Source organism: Nycticebus coucang, chromosome 16 (assembly GCF_027406575.1).
Source record: "Nycticebus coucang isolate mNycCou1 chromosome 16, mNycCou1.pri, whole genome shotgun sequence".
NCBI lineage: Eukaryota > Metazoa > Chordata > Mammalia > Primates > Lorisidae > Nycticebus > Nycticebus coucang.
Window position 1 is genome coordinate 54,579,329 of NC_069795.1, and position 23,731 is coordinate 54,603,059.

At 38.5% G+C, this 23,731-nt stretch overlaps 1 protein-coding gene across 6 annotated transcripts in view; it reads right to left on the reverse strand.

Moving 5' to 3' along the window:
• Positions 1–7,139, reverse strand: part of CBLB (Cbl proto-oncogene B) — a 213,759-nt gene extending 206,620 nt beyond the window's left edge. For 4 of the 6 annotated variants that reach the window (XM_053565173.1, XM_053565172.1, XM_053565171.1 and 1 more), the window contains exons 1-2: positions 6,633–7,095; positions 5,586–5,767 (exon numbers count right to left, since the gene is read on the reverse strand). In XM_053565173.1, the coding sequence (XP_053421148.1) occupies positions 5,586–5,753 (168 nt within the window). In that variant the 5' untranslated portion in view covers positions 5,754–5,767; positions 6,633–7,095. Of the gene's footprint in view, positions 1–5,585; positions 5,768–6,471; positions 6,613–6,632 lie in introns of those variants that run through there. The other 2 variants (XM_053565169.1, XM_053565170.1) reach the window with 2 other exon arrangements.
• Positions 7,140–23,731: the final 16,592 nt, after the last annotated feature.

The following is a 23,731-nucleotide window of genomic DNA, read 5'->3' on the forward strand; positions in this document are numbered from 1 at the left end:
AGCTTCTCTCTTGAACTGCACACTCAATTTTCTGACTTCAAAATGGATTTCACTCTGGCATGTCAAACTTAGCATGGTCAAATATCAACCCCCATGCTTTCTCTTTTCCTTCCTATTTTTCTTATCTCATTAAGGGCATCACTGCCTTCAGAGTCAACTAGGCTGAAAACCTCAAGAGTTACTTTCACTTCACCTTCTCTTTTATCCTCCAACTCTGAAGGGACACCAAGACCTGTAGACTTTACCTCCAAAATGCTTCCCACGTCTGAACAACACTTGCTATAACCTACTGTCAATCCTCTAGACCAACTCTTTATTATAATTTCTTGCCCAGACTGTTTTAACACCTCTTAATCATTTTTCTTGCTTTTAGTTTTTTTTTTTTCTGTTTTTTGTTTTTTTCTGTTAATCAAACCTTCACATAGTCAAGAGAACATTCTATCAAAGCAAGGCCTTGAATTTTCCTCTCCCTTCTTAAGAGCCTTCACTGGTTATCTGCCTACCAAATAAATTAAGTCCAAATTCCATGACAGAGCAGTTAAATCCTCTATCATCTTTCTCTACCTTAGTTTCTCTCCCTTAACAATTTCTCATTATTCCTTTGGCCTAATGCTTCCTCAACCTGGCTGGAAGGCAAACCATCCTCAAAGAACAGTTGAATGGTGCCTCCTCCATGCTGAATTCTATATACCAACTTTTCACCCCAAGTAAGTAATATTCACCTCCTCCATTTACTATGTTCACAGCACTTTACTTATACCACTATACAGCATTTATACATTCTATTATGTGACAGTTACTTATAAATGTCTATCTTTCCATCAGAGGGGACTGGATAAATGAATGGTGAAAATCAACAGACAACAAACAGATAAAGCAAATTTCAAAACAAAAGAGGAAGTGGATTCAAAATCTGAATGGTGAAAATTTGATAAAAGTTAAGAGATCACTAGAAATTAAGGCTTCTGCTTTATATATGCCTTATATAGCACAGGGGTATTCAGGTTAACTCTTAATAAGATTCCTTTAAATATTTTACTTTATCAAAAGCTTTTCTTAGAATTCTCAAGTAGAAAACTAGGGGATCACTTAATTTATCTTAGAACAAATTCAAAATCTAACACAGTACTAAACTGTCCACTCATTTATTCAAGTCTGCTAGGCCCCATGATTCTGCTAAGGTAAAAAAATAAAAAATTAAAAAAAAAAGCAACTTCAATAAGGAGAAGGAAATCTGTAAAGGAGAATAATTCAAAAAATGATATTCCCTATTTCCAGATTCTAGGAAGGTGAGAGTCTCAAAAGCACCAAACATAAACAACAGGCATCCAAAATCTAAGTTTTACTTCATAATGGAATATTTTTTAGCGTTATGAAGAATTCAAAATAGGAAAGACTATTTACTGTTACCTGTTGTAAATATCTGAATATAATCCAAGCACCTCTGATTAACAAACTTTAAATTACATTATGACCTCCATTAATTAAAAAGATAGAGAATGAATCATATTTCAGGCTTGACAAAAGTATTAAACGTACAGAGAACAAAAGGCAGAAAAAGGCTTTTTGGCATCATCACTTTCCAAATGCTTTTAAACTTAAGTCAGTAGTGTACCTGCGAATAAATGACAAGGACAAAAAGACGAAAACACAGGCCAGTACCCAACTTCCTTTGCTCTTTAGCATCAATTAATTATTTTCTAATTTCCTGAGCATCCATGTATGCTCAGTACATTTAGCATCTATTAGATGGAAAATGGTTTCTCTATTTTCCATCACCTGGCTAAGACTCTTGTGAAAACCACACTCAGGAACCTCACATTAATAAATTATCATTCCGACCATACTGATTAGCAATCATTTCCTTACCCTCACCTCAGCATTTCCAACAAGAACACAGTAATGCTCTTCCTAAAAGGCATGGCCAGCAGAATCCAGACAGAAAACCGTCTGTGCAGTGGCCAGAACAACAAGGTGAACGTTCTCTGCTCTGTTCTGCTCCCCCGGTACTTTGTACGCATCTGTAACACAGCCCTTTCCATACTCCATGGCAATTATCCGCTTACACTCGTGGCTCCGATGCTGGCTTCCCAGTTCCTGGACAGGTCAAGAACTAGACTACAACTTGTCTCACTCTGCATTCCCAGTAGTAAGTGCTTAGTAGGAACACAGTAGGCCCTCGATAAATGTGGTAAGTGCTTAGTAGGAACACAGTAGGCCCTCGATAAATGTGTTAAGTGCTTAGTAGGAACACAGTAAGCCCTCAATAAATGTCTGTTAAGTGTTTAAGAAACTCTTTCTCTTTAACAGCTTTGGAACCCACATTTCATTCAGGGTGTATTCAGGAGTAACGGTTCTCTTACTGTGTCAAATAGGCATCCAATTAGCTATTGACCTACCCTGAAACACAGAAGTAGGGCCAGAAAAATCTGTCTAAGTGGGAAGCTTTTGGACATGCTACCATTCTTTTTCTCGATACATGTACTATGCTAACTCTGTGCTACTAATGTTCTGTTACAAAACATTCTACCACATCTTATGTGGAACACAAATAGCAATGACTTTCTCTTTCTCATATTTTCAGGGACCTTGGAGAAAATGCCTGCCCTCTGAAAATAGAACAACTAGTTGAAACCAGAATCTCGGTTCACCATTTTAAATTCTAGAGGCCAAGAAAAGGTGATACTACACACTTAGATATTTCCCTTCCAGCCTAAGATTCCTTCATTATCTCCTATAAAATAAGTTATTTTACTTTGTGGCTGGCAGACACACACTGAATTTGAAAAGCTTGTGTGCATATTTCTACTTCTAAGATCTGTTTTTGTGAAGAGGCTTCATAAGGAAAAAATGCCAACCTTTCACTTAACCCTGCTTTTTACACAACCACCAATTAGACTGGAAAGTTGCTATTTTCTGTTATTCACAAGCTAAACTCATGCTATTGAAGTTATTTTGAAAAACAAGTATTGTGTCAAGGGAGTAACTTTGGGACTAATAATAAAAGCCCCTGATATAATCATCAGGGCAATGTTGATATTATGAGCCACTTCCTGCACTACTGACAAATAAGAAAAGATAAACACAAGTAGGGGATGTTTCCATGCTGTATACTCACATTAAACATATGGCTGATTTGTAATTATGAATGCCTTTCTATTATTGTGTGATGGAATAAAAATAAATATACTCAATTCTTGTATAATATTTCATGTGATTTCTCTCTACAAAGCCCACAGATACATACACAAATGAACACAACTGTTTTCTCCTTCAACAAACAATGAAGATAAACAGGGAAAGCCATAGCAATTTACCTTCACCAATGACCGCACCCACATCCCACTAAGTAGAGACTTCGGGTAATAAATTTTCACGTGAGTCAAGTTACTCAGTTAGAGAGGCTAAACCCAAACCCACAAAAGGGTTAATAAAATAAACAACCACAGATGTTTAATTATCAAATAACCATTTACTTTACCATAACTCATGGTAAAATCATTAAAGGAGGATAAAACTTAGGTTAACAATCAGTTATAGACCAAAATTATGCCCACCCAGTTTTTAACGTTTCAAAAATAATTCCTTATAGTCACTACAGCTTACCACTTTCTTACATAAATCTTTTTGATCTGATATTCTAACATTCACAAGTGTACAACTTTTGAAAACTCAAAGAAGGGCTGTAGGAGAGGGAGAAGCTCCCTTATATAATCTGATCCATTTGTTGCCCCCTTAAGAAGCATGTCCCAAAAGTCGCTCTTAAAGTTGCCATACATAGGGAAACGGATAAATTGTAGCTAACTGTACCTTTATTTATAAAATACTCATTACAAAATTGTACAAAGAGGCAACCAACAGACATTTTGTAAATAGTGTGTCAATTTTAATGATGAATATTTTATAAATAAAGGTAGATTTAGCTACAATTTCTCACTTTCCTTATGTAGGGCAACTTTAGGGGCAACTTTTTGGGACACCCTGTATAACAGATAAGAGGAAAAACTGGAATACCTTCTCTTATCCCCAACTAATGATTGACGCAATGGCAGTGACCTTCAAATGCATCCTCTTTAGAAAAGCAAAGAGAGATAGCATTGTGCTTGTCAAATACATGCTATTTTTTCCAACTGCACATTCCTTAAGTATTCAATGCTAAAATCAAACTCTGACCCCAAGCAGCAAGTTGCAATGTTCTGACACTATGACATCATTCTGTCTGGAGCACTTTAATGTAACAATTTGAATAAATTGGCAGAAGCTTAAATAGGTCACGCTGAAGAAGGAAACTAAGGGTATTTACCTGGCAAAAATATTCTGTCTCTGCCTCTACTACCACCAACAGCAGAATAACAAGTCCATCATCCATCTATCTATGTGTATTTTCCGTAAGAATAAATGAAGATAAAGTAAATCCTGTCACCTCCTTATACTGTTAATACTACTGAGGGTGGCTTTTTGTAGCCAGTATTTACACATAGTAACTAACCAAAGCAATGGGGAATGCTACCACATGACTTTATGAGTACTCTGGCACAACCCTACCAAGGAATATTTCTTTAAACTTCCATTTTCTCCAGTTTTAACAATACATGTATAAAGAGTCCTTCCTAACTAAATTTATAATTAGCCCCAGATATCTATGAAATAAGCCCATAAGGTGGGACAAACGTTTACCAATAAATATGGAAGAGTCCTACTATTTCAAAAGCAAGAATCAGAATTTTTATAAAGCAGCAAACTACATCTTAATCAAACTTATTTCATAATCCTACTTAATAAGCTAGAATGCTGATAGCTACAGTTTTCTGAGTAGATTTTTATAAGGTGTGCCATTCGCCTTTTTAACTGGACTTCTTTGGATACTCACATCCATCTTGATTTCTTCTTGAGAAATTATAGTTCATCTGAAACCAACATGATAAAACCACAGAGGTTTCTGATCCACTCAGCCCCACCACCCCCAACATATATTTTCCTTTCATAATAAACAACGTGCAATCAAAAGGTTTCCTGTTTCAAAATGGAATAGTAGATGAAAGAAACTGTAACTCTACCATTAACAACAAAAAGTTTCTTAATGAACATGAATTCTCAAAGATGAAAATGGAAACTGTCTCAACTACTGCTTCCTCACTGAAGGACTAATCTGTTTCTTTCCCCAGTACATACTTCCTCAGTATCATACACATATGATTGTCACCAGTGGTCCATCAGAGACTTTTCTTAAATGACTTGTTTGTACTCTTTGGTTATCTAAAAGCAACAAACATCATAAAGACAAAACAAACACTTCCAAACATACTATGTCCATATACTAAGAAAAAGCAACCAATGGTAAAAACTATGACTATGAGTCATATAGAGGAACTCTGAACTCTGCAAGTAGGAAGGACAAAAGGTAAGGGAAAAAAAAGTCTTTGCTCTGAATCCAACTTTTCCAAACACACGGATTGGTAGAAAAGGGATCAAAACAAATTAAAAGATTGTTGCCATACCAATTATTAATTAACATTATAAATACATCTGGAGAAAACAGACCCAAGGTGAACAGAGCTCCCTCCATGCAGTGAGACAGAACTTACCACTTTGTCCATGAGTTTCCAAGTTTTCTCCACAGTCCTGCGATCGGCTGCAGCTTGCTTGGGGGGTCCAACTGCATCCTGAATAGCGTCAATAATACCCAAAATACGACCTTTTCGGGGGTTTCCTCCTCGACCACCAGGGTTTCTGCCATTCATAGAGTTTGCCATCTGTAATCTTAGTTCTTTGAAAGGCAGATTAAAAAAAAAAAAAGTTGGTTATAAAGATATTTACTCACCATAAAACTGAACAAGTTAACTTGCAACCGCTACATTCTCCTCCATCAATGAGAACAAAACCAAGAGTCCCAGATTCAACTTTTCAATATGCTTGTGAATTTACACACAATAGTTTAAGGGGCAATGACCCTAGATTTGTTATTAGAATACTAAGAGTTAAAGATGCATCATTTATGCTTCAAGTAGCTAAGGCTGAACTAATAACCAACTCACAACAACAACAAAAAACTTCAATGGGTTTCCTCCAACTAGATAAGAACACGTAAAATGCTTCCCCCTTCCGCCTAAATCCCAATTCAAAATACTGGAACTGAAGCCCCTACAATACATTTTGAGAACCACACTCAAAAATCTCATTTCACTCTGTTAGATTTCTCCAAGTTATATAAACTTAAAGATCATTCCACACAAGCCTAAGGGACAGGTCTGTTGTCAACAAAGGCGTGGGACTTGGATTTTCCCCACTCAAACCTCCAAGTACGAAGACACAAATACAGGGTTCTTTAAACCAAAGCGGCGAGTAGTGATTCCCAAGAGCCAAAGAAGACAACGAACAGCCCATTTTAAAAGACAGGGTGAAAAACTGACAAGAGCAGCCCCAGAAAGGAGAAAAGAGTTCACTTCTTTCACTCCGTGCCTCTAGTCTCACCCAAAGCTTTGTTTCAGGACGTCTGTTCCCCTTGCCTGCTCAGGCCCCTGCCCCGCCACTCTCCTCTGGGGAGGAAGCTGGACAGAGAGAGGACAAAGTATCCCGTCGCTTCTCCAGCGCCCGCAGCCCCGTCCGCCCCGGGCGCTGGCTGATGGACGCACCTCCCAGCCGTCTGCAGTTCCACCAGCCGGTCTCCCTGAGCTCCTGCCTCCTCCTCCCCTTGGCCTGCCCGGTTCCAGGCTTTAAATGCCCCACTTCAAACTGGACGGCGGCAGCAACAGCAGCTGCAAGCCGGGGCTCTCCCCGCGCCCGGCAGGCGACCCCGGGGCCCCGCAGCGGGTAGGAAGTGCCGAGCCTCCCGGCGCCCCCTTCCCTCCTTGCCTCTGGGCGCCGTAGCCGTCCGGAGACACGCGTGTGCGCGGGTCCGACTCCACACGCACGCAACCAGGGTGCGTGGGCAGCCCGGGAAGGGAGTGTGTAATCGCCGTGGTTGCACGCTCCCGACGGAGGAGCGACCCAGAGCGCAGGCCACCGAGACGTGGAGACGCAACAATTACCGTCAAGACAAATCCACACCCGCCCTCCCCTCCCGCCCGACTCTGGGGAAGGCCGCGGGACGCCGCCGCAGCGCTCGGCTGGACACCCCACCCCGGTAACATACACAGAGACCGAGGCACGGGGCGGGGCGCGGGGCGGGTCCGAGCTCAGCAAGGCCAATCCCGCGCCCCCGCGCCCTGCCCGACGGCGGGCGGAGCCAATGGGCGGGAGGCGCCCGTCCTCCTCGCGCTAACACCCTGTCCACGTCCCCCACAGTACACAATGACCCCCGGGGAAGGCCCGTTCGTCGCGTGTCGGAATGGAAGGGGACTCAGAAGGAAAAGAAGTTGACCGGGAACGAAAATGGAAAAGGGAAAGAAAATAGAAGAAGGATGCAAGGCAGCAGAGAGCTAACCAATAAGGGGAAGCCGGTGGGCGTGAGCGTTGGGAGCGGGAGCCGAGCTGACTGGGGCTGAAAGGCGGGACTTCCTGCTTCGCTCACCTTCCTAGTCTTTTGTTTCATAGCAACAGTGGAGTGCTGGAGGGTGTTGCTTCTCTACTCTGGGCGGATCCAAAGCCGAAGAAATTCATCTCCCTAGGGCTACCAAACTCTCCTACCCAGGACAGCAGCCAAACAGGTCTAAGACGTTGCTTCTTGCTGGCTATCAAAAAGAGCAACAGCCACCAGGCTTCTAAGCTGAAGGAGGAACCTCACAGAGTAGAGTGAGGCTAACACCTGATTGCCGACTGAAACTTAAGAGATTTCTGAACGTTACTCTTTTGCTATTAGTTTTAGAGGAACTGCAGATAAAACATCAGGCAGACGAAAAAGCAAATCGTTGGCAATGCTGGCTAAATAGTCTTAACCATGCCAGGGCAATGAAAGTACCAGATAATGGGAACTGCTTTTGCAATATATGCTTTGCAAATATATGCTTTGCACCTTTTTATTTAGCACAAGTTTCTGCACAAATGATTGAGAAGGAAACAGCTTTTGTATTTGGCCTGAGTCACCTTTACTCTGCATAGATTTCTCCCCATTCTAAAAACAACCTTATTGTATTCTGCCATTCTCTACCAGCATTTTTAATCTCTTTCTGTGGCTCTATTCTTTATACCCTTAAAAGGGCATTTGGCTATTCTTAAAAGGAAAAAGCTACTGGGCTGGTACCCTTCTTTCAACAAGAGCGTAGATTAAACCAATGCCTTCCATTTCTTTCTGTTTACTTCAATCCTACCACTGGTGCTACTACCAATTGGCTCTGGATTTTCATGCTTGGAAACTTTCTTTCCACTATAATTGATATTGTTGAATACGCTTCAGACTTAGACTTCTCGGATATCATGATATTTTGCATTATTTTACAAATGTATGTTTCTAATATTTCTCTAACCGGTTTACCCTGATAAAATGCTTTGCTATGGTTTTCTAACCACTTTCTAGAAAATAAGCATTTTTTTCTTTTTGCAGTTTTTGGCCGGGACTGGGTTTGAACCCTCCACCTCCAGTATATGGGGCCCGGTGCCCTACTCCTTTAAGCCACAGGCACCACCAAAAATAAGCATTTTATTACTGTGCTTATTATGGTGAAGTCTCCTGAGTTTTCATAAACTTGCTTTGCAGCCCTAAATTCATATTTTCATTTGATAAAAACAAATTGTGCTCATTGCTACCCGTCAGGTGATAAAATGTGGTTCAGAAAGTAATTTTGTTTACTTGTGATTATTCCTATGCCAATAATTTTCACCTTGTCTTTCTCTACCAGTCTCCCCCTATCTCCTCTAACCATCCACATTTCGTTTACTCATAGACATAGTAGCTACATTTACTAGGGAGAAACTGCAAAAGAGAAAAACTAACTGGGTCACCTTTAAAATAAATCCAAAAAGAATCTAAATTATGTACAGAAAATCTTCTAGCATGTAGAGAAAGAGTGACTTAAGGAAATATGATAACTGAATATATTACTCACTCGTATTTGCATAAACAGGGTAAGTAAAATACATGTTACAGCATGTGCCATCCTTTTCATATTGTGTTTCGCAACTGAAAGAGATGACTTAATGAGGAAATGGTACTGCCTGTATTATGAACCCGTTAATGCAAATTACAAGTTTTGTGGTTTATGTTTATACATATATGCATATGTATGTGAGCTACTGTAGTCTCCACTTATCAAGAGTCTTGCTTTCCTTAGTTCCAGTTACCTTTGGTCAAAGGTAAGTACAGTAAGTACAATAAAATATTTTGAAAGAAAGAGAGACCATATTCGCATAGCTTTTATTACAATATATTATTATAATTTTTTCATTATATTTCCTTTGTTACTCTCTTACTGTGCCTGATAGTAAGTTAACTTTGAATTTTAACTATAAATTAAACTTTGTCATAGTTGTTTATGTACACGAGAAACATAGTATCATATATATAGGGTTTGGTATTATCTATTGTTTCTGGCATCCACTGGGGATTTGTAACATATCCCCTGTGGGTAAAAGGGTACTGCTGTGTGTGTGTGTGATTGTTGAATATCCTTACATACATACATACATTCATGCATAGATATTTTATCAAGAAATTGTAGCTTTGTTCTTAATTAGCTATCTTGTCAAAGTGATCTAAAGGCCAAGTCAAGTTCTGGTGGAGCAGAGATCCCAGCTGAGCTCAAACCAGCATTCACGGTTTGGTTATGTCTGATAAACTGATAGGGCAGGATCCCTCCCTGAGTTAATGTACATGAGAGAATGAAGACCTTCTGGGATACAACTTCATTCCCCAGGTGCCTCCGATGGAGAAGCAGGGAAAGAGCCCACTCTAAGATGCCTGCCGCAGGGCTATAAATAAGAGCATAAAGAAGTATTTTCATAACGGATGTTGTGATACTCAGGATGTAAGTATTAGCACCTCACGCTGACAGAGTTGGATAGAGAAACAGTCTCCTCATTTCTATAGAGCAAGTCAACCTCCAGCACATTGCAGTGTAAAGTGAGTGCAGCACTATTCGGCAGTGTCGGGATTTGTACCATAGAGAGAATATTCATATGGCCTCCTTATGGGAATGCAGTGCTCTGGAATACCTGACATGACAGAACGGTGGGACTCCTACCTAAAGCGTTTTGCAAGGACTGCAACTGCCAGTTGGTGAGTAATAGGAACATCCAGCAAGCTGGCCATACACATACATAATACCCTTTCCCTGTGTCTCCCAGAAAAGATGGGAAACTTTGTGGCAAGGGCACTGAAAAATTTTTACAGAAGCATCTATGGACTCTGATAATTACAGCCTTAATATTTGACATTAATATATGTACCATCAGTCTGGCACCATCTGGGAAAATGCAGATTATGTTCCTGTCTTTAAATACAGGATTTTTATATTTTAGAGACAGTTATGTGGGGAAAAATATTTAGACTTGTCATTTGATTCAACTTTTATTCTTCTTTAATTTCTTCAAATTCACAAGTTAACACTGTGATACTGGACATGAGTTAACTAAATAACAAAGCCCTCTCATAACTTATTTGACCCATAACAGCTCAAAAATATTTGTTGAATGAATGGACTGTTCAGTGATATTACATGAGAAACATAGCACTTTTCCTGTTTCTGCATAATGAAGAATTCACTCAATTCACAATTCCAAACAAGATTTTACTCTTTATAACACTTGGACTTACAATGCCTATCCTAACACAAAAACAGAACATTGGAACCTAAAGTGCAGATTTCCCAGAGAGAACATGGACACAGATTCACAGATTGGAAAGAAAGAAGGGCAATATTAAATAGTCATTCTGAGCTTATGAAGTCATTTCTTTTTTTTTTTTTTTTTTTTTTTTTTTGCAGTTTTTGACCAGGGCCTGGGTTTGAATCCACCACCTCTGGCATATGGGGCCGGCGCCCTACTCCTTGAGCCACAGGTGCCACCCCAGGAAGTCATTTCTTGTTAAGAGACATAGATTTCCATCCATCCTTAACAATAGACAGTGAGGATGCTGATCCCTGGGCTCATCAGATATAGACTCCCCAAGTCCTCATTTGAGCTCCACTGGAATTCTTGCTAAACAAGAACAATAACAAAAATAATAAATGACTTGAATAAGATAGAACCCTCTTTTCTCTCACCCATAGAAAAATCTGAAGGTCAAAATACCAGGTAAACATGGTTTCTCCACAATTTTCTCAAGCATTCGAGTTCCTGTACTTCGACTGTACAATCCAAGCACCTTGCTTCCCACCCTCAAAGTCATCTCGTGTTCCTTTGCAGCTGTAGGACAACAGCCATTAGCACTGATTTTCAGGCTAAAAGCTGAAAGGAAAGGCAGAAGGGCAAATGGCACTTCACTTAAGTGCGTTTCCTTTAAGCAGTCTTCAGAAAACTCCCACAAATATTTCTCTTAAATAGCTCAAGACTTAGTCCCATAGCCAAACTTAGCTGCAAAATCTGGAAGGCATTATGCTTTTTATTATAACCAACAATATAATCAACTAAAGATTCTGGTTACTTTCTAAAGAGAAAAGGGTGAATAGGTGTAGGAAGAAACTGGAAGATTCTACCACAATTATCATGTTCTAAGACATGATTAATAATTCACTTCTTGAAGCAAAAGCTAGCAATCCCATTGCAAGTGGTCTGAGATAGTATTTGAAATACTGCTTCAAAATCCGGAGTCTAAATGTGCATATACACGCACACACACGGTAATCTTAACACCATTCCCCTACCCAGGGCTATTGATTATAGTTCCTATTCTTTAGAAGAAACTAGCATCTGCTGTCACTAGACACATTTATCCTTCATGGACACATAATCCGTATGTAAGTATGTATCGTAATTTATATACAATTCTCATTAGAGTACGTATGCTCAGTAATACTGAACAATCGGTAGGACAGTCTAGAATGGGCAAAATAAAATAAGAAACTTCTTTAATAGATTTCCTCCCAAACTTAGATAATTACATTTCTGAAAAATAAAGCATCAAAATCAGTTCTTTGCAATTTTCTTTCTCAGACAGTTGATTCCATGATCTGTTCTTTTCCAGACAATGATTTATTTGGTAGTTGTTCTTTGTAGTAAAGAGGTTTTATACCAAACTACTCTCTAGCTACTTAAAAACTTGGAGTAAACCTGTTACTTTGGCTTCTTTTTTCCTTCATATCCCACCACACTTTCCATGTTTCATAGTGCATTTTTCATGTTTCCCTGAAAGGCTTGTTTTAGTAAAATATGGATAGATTTCTTTTGCATCAAGATCTGGTGTAAAAAATACAAAATTTGAAATAATTTGTCAAGATAATTTTTATAGTCTCCATTCACTTCGATTTCTTCAAAAGTAATGCAAATTTAATCTTTATTTTGTCAAATAAAATACACATTAAAAAATTTTATAGCTAAAGGGGATCTTGGCAGAGGTCTTATCACTGTCAATTGCCAGGTCTAGAAATTGATAAATTTATCCAGAGTTTTTGGACCCTAAAAGATATTAGAGTACAAGCCCAAATTCATCAGAGATTAATTTTTAGTATAAAAATTATGTAATTGTGTGAGAAATTAACTGTTATCAAACTGATGTTAACAGAGACCAGTTATGTATTTATCTTTCTACTCAAGAATATTAAGACCTCAAAGACCCAAAATGAATGTATAAATTAGAAGAAGAAAACTACCTAAAAAGTAACTCCAACAATGCTGATATTTAATATCAATCTCAGAAAGTCTTCTCTACTGTTCCCGAGTTTCCATCTCAATATACAAATATGATCCTTTTCTATTTTAAATCTCTTGATTAAGAGATAAAATTGATTAGGCATCTGTGTCTATTTTAATCAGCTATGATTTCCAACTTCTTATTCACTCATTTAATAAGCCTTTTTTGAGCATCCAATATATACTAAGTATTTATATGGGACACCAGAAAATACAAAGATGATTGCACACAATTCACTGTTCCCACAGAGATAGCAGGAATGAGAAGAGATCACTGTAAACTCAAGTGGTAAAGGGATGATTTCTGTGGCCAAAGATCATTATGATAACCAGAGGAAAGACACCCAACCCAGCTTGGAGACAGTGGTCACTAAGCCAGGACATATAAGACAAATAGGAATAACAGTTATTCACAGAGAGTGGTTCTAGTCAAAGGAGAGCTCATGAGAAAAGGCATAAAAGACATAAAGCATCTATATATGAACAGATAATAAAAGTTTCCATTTTGTGGGAAACAGAATGGCAAATAAGAGGCAAAAGATAAGTAAATTAAAACAGGACTTCATGTGCCCAATTAAAGAACTGCTGGATCCTTTTTCATAGGAAGACTTTAAAGGACCTTAAGCCCAATTGGAAGGGCAGGGGTCAGGCAGAGGAAGTATATGGAAACAGAAGAGAAAAGAGAGACGACATCATGACATTGCACTTGAACATGGTCCCGCTGATGGCCAAGGTGGTGATGGACTGGAGAGGGATAATATTGAAAACAAACAGCCCAGTTAGGAGATGTGCACAGGACATAAAATTCATGTGAAATTTAAAATAGTTTAACATAGTAATTTGCACAAGAACATTATGGACACCCTGTATTGATGACGAGGACCTGAGATGAGGGGTGGTAGTAGAGGTGAAAAAAAAAAAAAGGTCACATATTTGAGAAATACTGAGAGAATTTATTTCTAATCCTTTCTGCATATTAGAGTAACAAGGCCTCCTCCCAGAGATTCTGTTTTAATTGACCTGAGATATTTTTTAAGCTCTCCAGGGCTTAGAGTATAAACCTAAATTCATCAGAGATTAATTTTTAGTATGAAAATTATGTAATTGTGTGAGAAATTAACTGTTAATCAGACTGATGTTAACAGAGACCAGTTATATATTTATCTTGAGCAACTGAGACTGAGAACCGCAGATTAGTCAGTTTAGTAGTCAATGATAATTACAAGAATCCGAGACGTGCAGATGAAAGCAGAGTCAAGAATAAGTGCTGATACGCTAGCTTTCACGGCTGGGTGAAAGTCTCAACAACTGGATAGGGAATATCCAAGGACAATCTATTTTGGAGAAGTGGAGAATGAATTCAATTCTGAAAATAGAAAATTTAAGGCATCTATGGAAACATCAGAAGTACACACACTAAGATCATTGACCTGAATAATCATAGGTTTGGCAACATTGACAATGGAGTAATACCCGAGAGTTACTAAACCATAAAGGTCTCTCTTTCCTAAGAACACTGACTTGAGAGTTGAATCTGGAGCACCAGTGTTCAGAGAAAAGCAGAAGAAAAGGGGATCGCTAGAAGAAAGAGGACAAATAGGGCATTACAAAGGAAACAGGTGCATGTGATGGACAGGAAACTAAGGAAGTTTCTAGCATCAGTATCTCCAGGGAGCAAGCGACAGTTTCAAATGTGCAAGAAGGGTCCAATTTATAAAGATTACAAAATATCTCAGGGAGTTAATAACTGGGAAGTCATTTGTGACCTTAGTGGGAATGATGTCAACTGAAAAATGGGTCAAAAAGAATGGAACAAGTGGAAAATGATGATATAGAGATTAATCCTTCAAGAAATTTGGATAAGCCTGGAGAAGAGAATTTAGACAGCACCTATAACATAAATGCAGGCTGGGTGGGGATGGGAGAGGGAAAATACTCAGAATGAGAGAAATTTAAGCATAAGAGTTTTTGTTAAGAGAGTTTAGAAAGGAAAAGATTAAAGGGCATCTCATCCTAAGATGATGGAAAAGAGGAGACCTCTGTGCATTATGAAAAAGGGGGTGATGCATGGATATACAGTCTTGTACCACATACATTTCAGTCAATGACGAACATTATATACCAGGGTTTTCCCATAAAATCTTTTCTTTTTTTCGAAAGAGTCTCACTCTGTCACCCTTGGTAGAGTGCCATGGCATCACAGCTCACAGCAACCTCCAGCTCTCGGGCTTATGCGATTTTCTTGCCTCAGCCTCCAGAGTAGCTGGGACTACAGGCGCCCACCACAACGCCCAGCTGTTTTTTATTGCAGTTTGGCTGGGGTTGGGTTCGAACCCGCCACCCTCAGTATATGGCGCCCTACTCACTGGGCCACAGGCACCTTCCATTCCCATAAAATCTTAACACCATATTTTTACTATACCTTTTCTATGTTTAGAAACACAAATCTGACAAGCCCATCTGACCAGGTCTGCTTTACTTAACCAATTTCAAGTTTCTATGACTCACCTCTGTATGCTCTTTATTGTCAGAGCTCACCCACACTGTGTACATTATACCCAGATTATGTTACTTTTTTTTTTTCAGGAAAGCTCCTGTTCTGTCTGTCTCCCCATCCCCTATCCTCCTAGTGACTGTTGAAAAATTATGAAAAATGTTCTCACAATGATAGGTGTATGAGCTTAACATGTTACCTTTCCCCAGATAGTTAAGTCTTTACTCAAGGATAGCAGGAAGTCTTCATTGAGTGATGTCTCCTGCCAATGTCAGGCATGGGGTGGATTGATGATTTTGATTATCTGCACCCCTACCCAGTCAAACACCTCTCTCTAACAGGAAGTCACTTAGTCCACTAAGATCCTTTTGGTTTTCCTGTCGTGTCTTGTTTTTGTTTTTATTTTGTCTATCAACTAGGAGAAAATGACTATTTCCAATATTAAAAAGGAAAAGGCGTGTATGAAAACTACACATGCCATATAAAGATATACAGTTGCAATGTACTCATAATAATTAAAAATTTAAAAAATAAGGCTTCATGTTGCTATTTAATTTTGGTATTGAGGAAGAAATAGATACACTTTTAAAATACAGTTTCATGGCTGCATGCCATAGCTCACACGGGTAATCCTAGCACTTTGGGAGGCCAAGGCAGGAAGATTGCTTGAGGCCAGGAATTCAAGACCAGCCTGAGCAAGAACAACACCCCATCTCCACAAAAAAACAGAATGTATTATCTGGGCATGGTGGCACATGCCTGTAATCTCAGTTACTCCAGAGACTGAGACAGGAGAATTACTTGAGTGGAGGAGTTTGAGGTTGCAGGGAGCTATGATGGTGCCTCTGTACTTTAGCCCAGGTGACAGAGTGAAACATTGTCTCCAAAACAAAACAAAAGACATACACACACTATACATAATTTTATGACTAGCAGGCAAAGGCAAGGCAAGGGGCAGGATGAGGTCAAGAGATATGTGCAGCTTGTATTTTCTATAGAATGGAAAGAAGTATTCATGTGAATAATACTTACCTATGAAATATAGATCAACGTCTTTCTCAGTAGGTAAGTTGCACCTGAATATAAGTAAAAAGGAATTTGAAAATCAAAGGCTGTCTTTTAAAGGCAGTCTTCGGTAAAAGACCAGGGTGATGACACAGTTGATTTCCCACTCTTCTCCTTTCCCTACGTCTGTTCTCTAAATGACCTATTTTCAATTTTCCTCTTACTTGCACAGGTCACAAGAAGATTGCTGAGAAGGCAATCAAAATTGTTAACATTGATTTTTTTTTAACTGTACATAAAATGATAAACGAGGAGACTGTGTTGAATGTCAACAAGAGAGAGAGAGAAAATGAGACCTAACACCATCTGCTAAAGTTAGTTTCCTAAAGGAACATTAGAAAAAAAGATTTACAAAAATTCTTAAGGGAAACAACAACTTCAATTCTTCCCAGTTGCTAAATGTCTTGACGGCCTTTTTTTTTTCAGTTACAAATAAGTCTGCTAAAGAAAATAAAAGCAAAGTAAAACTGTTCACTACTATATAAGTCTCTTGTCTTTTTCTCATGTTCTTTCCTATTTGGTTTTTAAAGCAGGAGACAATTCTAGTGTTGCTTCAGCGTATATGAAGAATAACCAGGGTGTTTTACTCTGGGTCAGGTGTAAGGTAATTCTTGCATGAAATTAGCTTTCCTTGGCAGAGCTAAAAATAAACTGAGACGCTACTTGGGCTTATCCAGCTTCCAAGCAAGATTTTTTCCTAAATTCCTTTGTGGGTAGCTTGTCCTGCGCTTCTTGAGCCTCAAAGCACCAAATGCAAGAATTTCCTCCCAGCTATAAATAATGAGAGAGAAGTGCACATGTTTTTTCAGGTCTGATGTTGTAGAAAATAAATGTCTTGGAATTGTGATTATATATGCAAAATTAAGCCATATCATTAGTAAAAAGTGAACACAGCTATGTTAGGTATCTGGAGCGTCTCTCATGCACACTGCAAAGTGAATGCTACTAGTCTATTCAATGCATGTGTACCAAAAATACATCGTTGCAGTGTCTTCTAGAGAAATAAAAACAAAATGGGCATTTAACTTTAGCACGACAGACAGTGAGGTAGACCTTCAAGAATATTGAGGGAAGGAAATATAAGGTCAGAGATGGGGGTAACAGGTTGGGCATGAAAAAGAAACAAATAATCAAGTCTATATATTCTGGGAGATGAAAGGTATCAGCCCCATACCAGAAAGTTCACATTGAAAATGACAGCATTCCGTAGATAATAAAAAGTTATGGGACGTTTTGAATTTCATTAATTGAGAATTTGTACCAATTCTGTAGTCAAAGGGAACTTTAAAGATTACCGAAGAAGAGAAATGTAAAATAAGATCAGTATTTCAAGGACACTTTGTTAGTACGGTAGAACAGCTAAGAAAATATAAAAATGAAGAAACCAGTAACAAGGGGTCTCATTAGGAAGCTGCGGACCTGGTTTATATTTGAGCAGTTCAGGGTCTGAAATAATGTGATAGCTCTAGTAGTAAAAAGAAATTAAAGGATGGACATTAGACAGTTTTTTTTTAAAAGTATTATGACTTTGGTTCTAATTGAATATGGTTTTACAAGGAAGAAAAAAATAATATATTTATATACGTGTGTGTGTGTGTATATTTTCACATCTTTGAGAAAAATAGGGAAGTAAAGAGGGGAACAAAATTCAGTTATAATGATTTTATTTTTATATCCCTACGTTTGAGACCCTATCACATCATGGAGAGGTCTTTTTCATAGAGATTGACTGCCTTCTTCTACATCTTAGTATTTAATAATATCTGGTTAAATAATCATCACTTTTACATATGATGAAATATCTTAGGATGGTGTAAAATCCATATGTTCAATTCCAGTACAACCCCAGTTTATGATAGAACAGCATTTACTGAGACATTTTGAGAGAATATTTCGTTCTCATTTGGGTACTTCTGGTTATGAGAAGAAAGCTGCTTCTTACAAAAAGTCAAAACCTATGCACTTCAGTGACCTCAGTTCTGCCTCTTACATCTATAAGGAAAAATTCAATCTTCCTTTTGGTGGGAAACTCTTCATAGTATATGCTGAAGTGCCAAAAAAAAAAAAAAAGCATTATAAGAGATGTTATCCATGTATTGTATATTATATATATTATGTGTATACCTTGAATACCTCTCATAATTGCAGAAGTCAAATGTAACTTGTATTCATCTCTTGTTCTTGGTATATGTTGCATGTGACAATTTTAATATTTTTTTTCTTTCTTAAGATGTGCGTACTTTGGGGGGCACTTCTGTAAAATATTATATATCATCTATGTTATACAATACACACAATGTATGATAATATTATACACAATATATATTAACAACACATGGATCATACTACCATCGATCCTTTAGGATAAATTATTCATATGACAACTTACAGCTCACTGTATCTTCTATAGGATAAATTAGGTTCCTAAACTAGTCTCCAAGTTACTTTCTCTCTCTTTAACTTTTGGTGTTTCTTCTTTGGGAACATTCCAATTTTCTCTCTTAAAATATGATGGTGAGATATGAATACTCTTGCAGATACATCTAATTACAGGACAGTGTTTGGACTATTCATTTTACCAAGTTTATTAAGGCAGACTTGTGTACCACCAATGTGGCCTATTGGCTCATTTACTTGTTTAAGCTCAAGTATATTTCATCTGAAATATTACTCAGTTAATTATTGTACCAATCTTCTTGGTTGCTTAAATAAAGTTATTAATCTTAACTTTCTCATCACCCATCAGTTAAAACAGGTGCCTGCGTACACACACACACACACACACACGCATGCTTTCATTTTGTATAGGACCACTTACCATAGTAGCAGACTCAAATCTAAGAAAGTTTGTCTACCAAGGATCTTCACTAGGATCAAAGGAATAATTTTCAAATCCACTTCAGATAAGTTCTCCTACTGATTAAACTTGACATTTGTGTAACACAAGCCATCAGATGACATTTAGCTAATGTTTGAAATGGCTAAGCCTATTAAGAATGGCTCAATATTTTTTTGTGAGATGTCATCAAAAGTTAAGCTTTAATAAGGGATATAAATTCAAGAAGAGAAGTTTCACAGTAACCTCATATACAACATGTAATTGAAAAGACACAATGAATCCAGATTTGAGGAGAATAAAACAGGTAATAAAACAGGTAACAGTGTCAATATATATATTTTATGGGATAAAGTCTTACTCTGTCGCCCTGGGTAGAGTGTGGAGTCATAGCTTACAGCAACCTTAAACTCCTGAGCTCAAGTGACCCTTTTGCCTCAGCCTCCCAAGTAGCTGGGACTATAGGTGCCCACTAAAATGCTAGGCTTGTTATTCCTATTTTTTTTTTTTTAATAGAGCCTGGGTCTTGTTCTTGCTCAGGCTAGTCTTGAACTCATGAGCTCAAGCAATCTACCTGCCTCAGCCTCCCAAAGTGCTAGGATTACAGACATGAGCTACCTTGCCCAGTCTGAGGAGAATATTATTAGGCTTATATATTTTAAGATTGCGTTCTTTTATACATAGTAGCTTCCACTATGTAATTCTTAACGTGATAAGTAAGCTTATTACTTGGAGACCAAAAATGTTTGCTTGAAGTCTGAAATGGACTAAACTAGATCAAATTTATTCCAAAGAAGTCTCAGTAATATTTGTATCATAAAATCCACAGAGAAATAGAGGAGGAGTTAAGTATAGTCATTAAAACACAGAGTGTGAAAATAAGTGTTCAGTAAATGCTACCTCGATCCAAATAGTGAAACAAATTGGAGAGGAATGCTGAGAGTAAAGGAAACTTTATATCTGTGTAAATTTGGATAAATAGCCAGGCATATAAAAAAACAAAGTTGGGTCAGATTAGGCAGGAAAAAGTACAAACAGAACTTGAAATAATAACTTTTGATGAAACAGAAAAGACACGGCAGTAGACGAAATGAATCGTGCAGTGAATAAAGTCAACTAGAGAAGTTGGTGGCCACGTATTTAGTGGAGTCCACCCTGTTTACATCCACAAAACAAATTCATTACCATTTCTGGCTAAAGACATTTCTGGGGTAGACACTCTAGTAGGTAGAATCATAATATAATATTTATAGGCTCTGGAGGTTGGTACTTAAAAATAAAGATTTGAGTGCTAAAATTTCACTACTATTGTCCTTAAGGTAGTTCTAGAAAATACTGGATTACTTTCCCTTTGGTAATAAAACAGGTAACAGTGTCAATAATTTCAGAAAGAAACATCAGCAACACAACAGACACTGTATTTAGAGTCTAATGTAGAAACCAGATTTTTCATTGGAATTATAATAAGGATGAGATCCTATTTTCTCCCACACAACAGAAGACTAGTACTTCTAATTACAAACAATATCAATACAAGCTTCAATAAACAGAATATTCAGGAGGAGAAAAATTATAAGAGCAATGGCAATACCAATCATTGTAATGACTTTAACTTATTTTTTATAAGTTTAAAAGTGTGTTCACAAAAGCCAGGTGTGGTGGCTCAGGCCTGTAATCCTAACATGCTGGGAGGCCAAGGCAGGCGGACTGCCTGAGCTCAGGAGTTTGAGACTAGCCTGAGCAAGAGGGAAACCCTGTCTCTAAAACCTAGCTGAGCATTGTGGTAGGTGCCTGCAGTCCCAGCTACTCAGGAGGCTGAGGCAAAAGGATCCCTGGAGCCCAAGAATTTGAGGTTGCTATGAGCCACCGTGGCACTCTACCCAAGGTGACAGAATGAGACTGCCTCAAAAAAAAAAAAAAAGTGTATTCAAAATTTAGGGATAGTTAAGGAATTATTTTTAGCACCTAAACAAAGACAAATTTATAGAGTTGGGACTCAAAGAACAGCAAGAGTATGAAAGAAGATATTAATGATAGCACCCTCTAAAGACGAGAGATGAAAGGGAAGGAAAACCACTTGGAGAACATGGTCTAGAAATATTTATTTGTTCGTTTATCAAACTATAAAAATAAAGGGAAGAGAAGAAAATAAGAGGGGGTTCTTATTAAATGATTTACTTCTCAAAGTGTTGACATTTTAAAAAGCTCAACCATTTTGGTTGAAATTATTTTTCTCAGAAACTAAATGTTTTCCAGTAGTAATGTTTTTACTACTGAAACTTCTTTTCAGTAGTAAGGGAAGAAAAACTTTTAAAACCATTTCATACTTTTTTTTCTTTTCTTTTTTTTTTTTTTGAGACAGAGTCTCACTATGTCACCCTCAGTAGAGTGCTGTAGCATCACAGCTCACAGCAACCTCAAACTCTTGGGGATAAGTGATTCTCTTGCCTCAGCCTCCCAAGTAGCTGGGACTACAGGCACCTGCCACAACATCTGACTATTTTTTGGTTGTAGTTGTCATTGTTGTTTGGCAGGCCTGGGGTGGATTCGAACCCACCGGCTCATGTGTGGCCAGCGCCCCAGCCGCTGAGCTACAGGTACCGAGCCTCATTTGATACTTTCATCTTAAATAGCTAACCTAGTGCTTAATTTTAAATCAGGACATGTTATTATTATTAAATATTCACTTTTGAATTTTATTTAATGAAGAGTTCGTGAGCATCTTTTATGTCCAAATGGAGGTATACAGATAAACAAGAGAAAATACTGTGCTAGAGTTTGGGGGTTCAAATGGTAAAAAGCCAGCTCAAACCATTATAAATAAAATAACGAAGGGGAGTAGGTGGTGGGGAGCTGTGCTTTATACTCAGGCTCAGCTAAGTCTCTGGGTGCTCACACATCTCCCATGTTGCCTCTACCCAGTGCTCCGTGTTGGTTCTATTTTGGTAGCAAGTTAACGGTTGGCAATCCAGGCTTTCTGCATTCTCACAGCTTATTACCCTTGTGCTCAACACTTGAAGGAAACTCTGGCAGAAAACTGGTTAGATTGCTTTGTATCATTAATTCATCCCCCCAACGTTTACTGGAGCCATAAGGTTGAAGGTCTGGTTAGAGAGTTTCACTCCTGCCATGTGGAGTGAGAAGGAAAGGAGGAGATAGTTCCTCAAAGAGATGCGAACAGGATAAACGAAACATCTCCCTCAGATGGCTACAAGAGCTCTGTTTGTTGAATGAATAAGATATGAGTGTGGTCCTCTCTCCACTGAGTTTTACCTTTGGTAGTCGCCCAATCTCTTAGCTTTTTGGAAAGTGGGATTATAAATAGTTGGTCTCACAAGATGATGGGGCATTCTGTTCACCCAGGGACAATTCCAGTATGAGATGCTTTCCTCATTTCCCTTCTTCACTGAGTATTTCTACCTGTTGTCCTGGGCCACATCCTCCTCCCATAGTTGACCACTAACTGTGGAACTGACCTGCTCTCCTCCATGTAAAACATGTCTTTAAATGACTTCATCTTCTCTCATTTCTCTCATGGGCTTAAACACCGTGCACAGATCCATTCTAAATATTTAACTCCAACCCTGACTTCTCCCTGCGATTCCAGAATCATGCACCTAAATATCCACTAACACTTGATATTTCCATGTGGATGTCTAATAGACCCAGAACAGAGCTTCTGGTATCACAGACTCTTAAACTCACTTCCTCCCCTATGACACTCATGTTAGTAAAGAGCACTGCAATCCATGCCAATACTCAAAACAAAAATCTAGGAATTATTCTTCACTTGGTTTCTTTCTTTATCCTTCACATCTACCTTACTGACAAATCATGTAAATTCTACCTGCAGAATGTATCCCAGATTCTTTCTCTCTCTCCAACTTCAGTAGAAATGGTGGAATGCCAAGGGATCCTTATCTGTTGGCGTGACCATTGGCTTCCTAGTTAATCTCTTACCTCCTATTCTCATCAGAATACCCATATTATTCACAACAAAATGTAACGTAGGTCACATCACACAAAATTTTCAAATCTTACTCAACTTCCTATCTCACGTGAAGTAAAAGCCCTCCTCTCCGGTAGACATGGCCCCCAGTACCATTCCTGTCTCATCTCTGACCATTCCTCCACCACGCTAGCTCATTCTTGCCCTGAGGGTTTTGTTTCAGCTTCTCCTTTGTCTGCTCTTCCCCTCCATCTTTTTAAACCTAATCCATTCTAGTTAGCTTTCAGTTCAAATGCCATTTCTGCAGATCTTACTCTCCGATCACTTGAACAAAAGCGACCACTCAATCTCTATTACAGAGGTCTACAAACTTTTCTGTAAAGTCCTAGATAACAAATATTTCAGGCTCAGCAAGCCATAAGTTCTCTGTCACAGCTAATTGACCCTGGTGTTGCAGCAGGACGAGTACGGCTGTGTCCCGAGAAAACTTTATTTGCAAAATCAGGCCAGCATCATTTGTCAGTTCCTGCTCAGTCACACAGAACTCTGTGGATCCTGAGCCTAAGGGAATGTTATCTTGTCCTGCGTCTTCCTCCAATACAACTGAACTCCATCAGAGCCGCAGCAACCTTGCTGATCTCACTCATTATTTTATACTCAGCCCCTA